Here is a 5,448-nt window from a genome sequence, read left to right as displayed (position 1 = left end):
GTGTGTGTGTGTGTGTATCAATGTACACTCTCACTAGAAGAGAGAGCAGACGGTCCATCTGTTTCACTCCAGTAGCTACATCTAACACTCACGGACATTCAGACAGACACACAGCACTCGGGAGATGACAGTCGTCCCTCTGAGAAGTGAAGTTAATCCCCACCGGGACAGCAGGGGAGAGATGAGAAGAAGAAAACTGAAAACACTCCTCCAAATAAATTGCACAAACCGCTTCAGATTCTCAGTCGCGTTTGTTTCATATTTTCAATCAATTCAGTTTTGATGCAAAGAGAGACATAAAGAGAGTCTCCATCAGAGAGGAAAACGGCGTCTGACGACCACACAGCGGTGATGAATAGCCGTTGGATTCAAAGAACAAACGACATGAAGAGTTTGCACACACAGATAAAAGAGTGGATGAATATTGAAAAAGAATTTGATAATTTAAAAAAAGCATTTCAGCATTTCAACACTTTACTCCCCTTTGAACAGTGTCACATGTTGTGCTATTTGCTTGTTAAATGCACCACGCATAAATAAAAAATGCAAAGCTACATTGCAACTGTACCCTGAGCAATTACCAGCTCCACCGCCCACTTGTGTTGTAAATTCTGACTGGGACGTAACAGGATGAAACACTGCCAACGTGGTTACTGTCAGTCAATATGGGACTATGTGTACATCCATATGTTCACTATTAGCTAACTGACAAGCTCTGTAAATGTGTGAGAAACCCAGAGTAAAGCAGCCCTAATGTTTTACAGGCACGGGTGTTGGCCACCATTGGTGTCACCCGTGGGCTCGGTGACCATGACCTCAAGGTTCACGACTCCAACATCTACATCAAACCGTTCCTTTCCTGTTGCCCCGAGGTAAGAGCCAGCACTGCAAATAAGCCTGCTGATACAAATTTGGTCATTAAAAAGTAGTCCAACTGAAATTAAATAGCATTTTTTTTGTCCTGCTGCAACATGAATATCTGCTCTTTAAATCACTTCAGAAAAATCAGAAACCAAGAAGGCGCCCCCTAGTTTTGTATTCATTTACGTAGATGGAGAACTTATTTCGATACAGCCAATCGAATCTTATTAGTATAAAGCTGTAACCCACATTAGCTTCCCTGTTCAAGTCTCCTAACAGGAACCATTGTCTCTGGAAATATCGGTGAGATGCTTTAGGTTGCCAAAGTACCGGTATTTGACAACCTGGGAATGAGACTTAACGATCAGCTGTCTTTTTCCAAAATGACTGACCCCGCCTCTAAGATTTTAAATGTAATATTTTTACACATGGATATTACAAATTAATTCCGGAAATTTAATTATTTTGATTATTATTTTTGCCATGGAGGAGCCAATCCTTCTTCTCTTTTATCCTCTTGTCCTCCTGTGTTGTTTGTGGGTCATTTACGATTCAGCTAGTTAAAAAAGGAACCATGCCTTTTAAACAAAACTGGCATGTCCTCATGAGCACCTTGTTTTATTATACATAATTACAAATGTCCTGTTATCCCAGCAGGTTATTGACTTTGGCAGCACAGGGAAGTACAAAAAATGTGATTTCAGTCTCTGTAACTTAACATAACGAACTTGACATACACAAGGAATTGTGGGCGGACATGTGTGCATCTATCTCCTTAAACCCATTTACCCTCAGACTAGGGGTTGCTTCCTGTATTTGGTGCAGTTACATAACAAATTTTAAACGGTCCTAATCCAGTGTTGCAGACGTTTCTTCTTCTGTCCTCCATTCATTTTAGTTCTTCTTGCCAGCCCCATCCCTTCACCTTGTTTTATCTCATGAGTGAAAGGATAACTCTGTCACATGACTTACCCTGCTCCACTGAAGGTAGCATTTTGGTGCATCTCTGTCTGAGCGGGGTCCTCTGCTGCAGGAGAACTTAAGCTCACCTGTCTGACTGTCTGGCACCGGTTTCAAAGCGCTTTCATCTCCTGATGTAGTTTGTCTTATAGAGTTTTGCATTTTTCCTTCCACAGCTCTCTGCTTGATCTTTAATTCATTAGTACCTGGGTTCATACCAGGTTCACATGGAAGTCTCGGCTCCTCTCAGCACTCAGTATCTCTGTCTGTGTTTCTTTCTCACAAACACAACTCTCACCTCTCACCAAAGTGTCTCAAGTGGGTTTGTCGAGATGCTCTCAGTGAATGAAGACTGCACTGAATTCATTAAGTTGTGGATTTGTCAGGATAGATTTTATTATGGCTGAGAAACTTGTGCTACTTTCGCTGAGTGTACTTGATCTTGCCAGCCCCCGAAAAAAACCTTTCACTTTGGGAAAACTTTATAATTTAGTGTAATTGTGCTGGTTTCTGGGCTGACAGTCACTCGATGCTGCCACTCTAGCTGTCATTGTTAAAATTATTTTGGTTTCACTTCTTTCTTTTTTTTTTGCTGCATGTATAAAAGTAGAGTAAAAAACAAAATCCTACATCTTTTGTGTTTTAGGTTACGGTATATAACCTGACGCAGTATGAGCACGGGGCTGATGATGTGCTGGTAATGGGAACCGACGGCCTCTGGGACGTCCTCTCTAACCAGGAAGTAGCCGAAGCCGTGACCACATTCCTAGCCAACTGTGACCCTGATGACCTGCACAGGTCTGCTTGCTTTTTTCCTTTTTCTCTCTCTTTCATGAAAGGTTTGTTGCTTTCGTTTTGTACATCTGAAGGCCAGTGCTTCCAGTCTAGTCTTTGTCCAGTATTTTACACCTGAATGTTAAACTGTTGTTGCTGTAAATTCTGCCTCTGAGTTGCATGTTTTATTTAAAAGCCATTGTTTCGCTTTCAAGGAAAAATGACGGCCTTGGCCACAAACCAGCTTTTCTTATCATTTTCACACTTTTTATTATATCTACAGTCAAACATAGACGTTTTGTCTCACCAGTGCAGAGTACCAATGTTGTTTCATCTTAAAGTCCTCAATTTGAGGCAAAATACCAAATAATGTGGCACAGTATAACATATGGATTAACCCCAAGAAATAGGTGGCCTCTTGATTCACGCAGCATAGAAATAACTCACAGTTCACAGTAAGGGTCCTACATACTGCAGCTCTGTTGTTGTTTCCTCTGTTGTCCAGGTACACAATGGCAGCACAAGACCTGGTGATGCGAGCACGCGGCGTGCTGAGGGACCGAGGCTGGAGGATCACCAATGAGCGTCTGGGCTCCGGAGACGACATCTCGGTCTTCATCATACCGCTCATGTATGGCAACCGTCAGCCCTGAGGAGCCCCGACAGAGATGCTGCGGTTCAAGGACCTGAAGGGCATGTAGGCTCTTAAACCAACAGGACTGATTAGTCCTGGACTTCAGTTTCCTTAATGCCGTTTGCACATTTCTTTTCCTTCTTAGACCAAGGATATACACATAATTGGATATTTATGTTGGTGTTTCATATCTCTATAGGAGTTCATAATTGGTCAGCCACCAAATTTGGCTGCTCAGGGGAACTACAGTCAGCAATGATTTATTCATTTTCTAAAGCCTCAAAAATCATAAAACCTCCGAGGTGAAAGTTTAGACACATGGTAATTTAATTTGCCAAAAGTCAAAGCTGTCAAGAAATAATTTGGCCTGTATAAAGTAGATAAAAGTGACGGAGCAACGTTGTTAGTGAAAGCAGTTCCGTAGAGGTTGACTGCCCCTGAACTTCTCCAGAGATGTAAAAGCTGAAATAGGCGAAAGTCTCTTCCAAAGTGAAGAAAAGACCCTCTTCTTTCTGTCCTTCTTACCTCTCTTACAGTGCTGTACAATACTTGGATCAAATTCCTTCTATTTCAGTCTTTCCTGTACTGTACAGTTAACTTGTTTGTGAAGAAAATACCTCCTTCGTCTTGTGACCATGGACCGAGCTGACAGGTCAGCTTAGTTTTCTGTTTTGCCACAGTGTGGCTTTGAAAGAGTCCCTTGCTGAAGAACTGCGTCCAGATTGCTTTTCAGATTACAGACTGATGGCGAAAGCCTGTTGTCACATAGAGAGTTGGGAGAGGGTGAGGGGGGGTTTACCTCTGTTCTACGATGTAAGCATTTTTCTGTGAAAGTGCACAACTGACCAACGTGGAACGCAAAAGGAAAGAGACTAGGACCTGAAGTTAACCACCTCATAGAAGCAAGGCAGATCAGGAATCAGTTTTACTGTAAAAACATATGAGCCTGTGTGGCCTGTATGAAATCTCAAAGATCAATCAGAATGTCCAAAAAAAACTCAATCAGATCAATCAAAAACAAACAAACAGCCAATCGATTAATCTGCTGGTCATCAGTGAGTTTGTTTTAAGTGATTAGCAGTCGTTGTTAGGCTGTTTTTAACTATTTCGCGATTTAACATGAGTCTATGAAACATCCATGCTTCAACATTTAGGGAAATGCAATTATTTGCTTTTTGCTAAGAGCTAAGAAGATCAATACCACTCTCATATCTGTGCATTACATATGAAGCTATAGCCAGGGGACAGTTAGCTTAGCTTATCTTAAGACTAGAAGCAGGAGGAGAAATAGCTAGCTTGGCTTTGTCTAAATCATTTTTTAAAAAAGCTCTCTAAACTCGAATGAAACGTTACGTTATATCTCTTCTTTTTTTTGTCAGTGAAACAGCCATAACTGTAACAAAATCTGTCTATGAGCCCCTCTAGAGTTCAATAATTAGCATGTGATATGTCTTTTGTCCCCGTTGTTTGCTAAGACAGTTGGATAAAGCAGTAACTTCTAAGCTAACTTACTGTAAGCTAATGGTTTCTAGGCTGTAGCTTCCTGTTTAATATACAGATATGAAAGTGGCATCAGTTACACAAGCTAAACCGAACATTTGAAAACTTTGTGAAAATTGAGTTATCAAGAAACCCTTTTTACATGTAGCAAAATGCTAGATTTGATGACTTGTACATCAGTGTACTCGCACTTTAGGCTGACCCACATCATTAACCAAGGAGCTGTGATATATGAAATGGTGAAGAGGCCAATATTCCCTGCAGCAGGGAGGATTGAGTAAAATTCATAACCGTGAGCATGAAAAACAATCAAAGTCATGGTGAACAGAAGTTTCACAGAGAAACTGAAAGCTTTTTTTTGCTTTAACATGTTTGGCATGTTTCAGAAGCTTTAGTCGCTTGATACAGATCACGTTTGTCTTCAGAGGGACAGGTTTGGGAGTAATGATGTGTGATTTACTGTGTGTCAGTGCATGCAGTGACATATTTTAGGCCTGGGAATATGAGCAACGGTGCAATGGTTTACACTGCTGTTTGTTTTTATATGGACTGAATTTGTATTTCTGTAATGTATCAAAAGTTAGTGACAATGTCATTTTGTTTGTAAATGTGCAGATACCATGCATATATTTATTAGGTTGTTTTTTCTTTTTATCGTTATTAGCATCCCCGACATTTAGCGTAAGAGCTAAGGGTGCGATTTGTCGTAAAGGAAGGGA

General features: G+C 40.9%; 1 protein-coding gene across 1 annotated transcript in view; it reads left to right on the top strand.

The window, feature by feature from the left end:
* LOC118341741 (protein phosphatase 1H-like) overlaps positions 1-5,440 on the top strand; it is a gene marked incomplete at its 5' end in the record, with an annotated part of 21,452 nt that extends 16,012 nt beyond the window's left edge. Inside the window, 3 exon segments of the mRNA XM_035680088.1 lie at positions 765-872; positions 2,468-2,619; positions 3,101-5,440. Coding sequence (XP_035535981.1) covers positions 765-872; positions 2,468-2,619; positions 3,101-3,248 — 408 coding nt within the window. The 3' untranslated portion in view covers positions 3,249-5,440.
* Between the last annotated feature and the right edge of the window lie 8 nt (positions 5,441-5,448).

The sequence above is a fragment of the Morone saxatilis genome, unplaced genomic scaffold (genome assembly GCF_004916995.1).
Source record: "Morone saxatilis isolate NCDOM2014 unplaced genomic scaffold, NCSU_SB_2.0 Contig10, whole genome shotgun sequence".
NCBI classification, from domain to species: domain Eukaryota; kingdom Metazoa; phylum Chordata; class Actinopteri; family Moronidae; genus Morone; species Morone saxatilis.
Note: the sequence above shows the minus strand (reverse complement) of the source record. Positions and strands in the feature narration are given on the sequence as shown.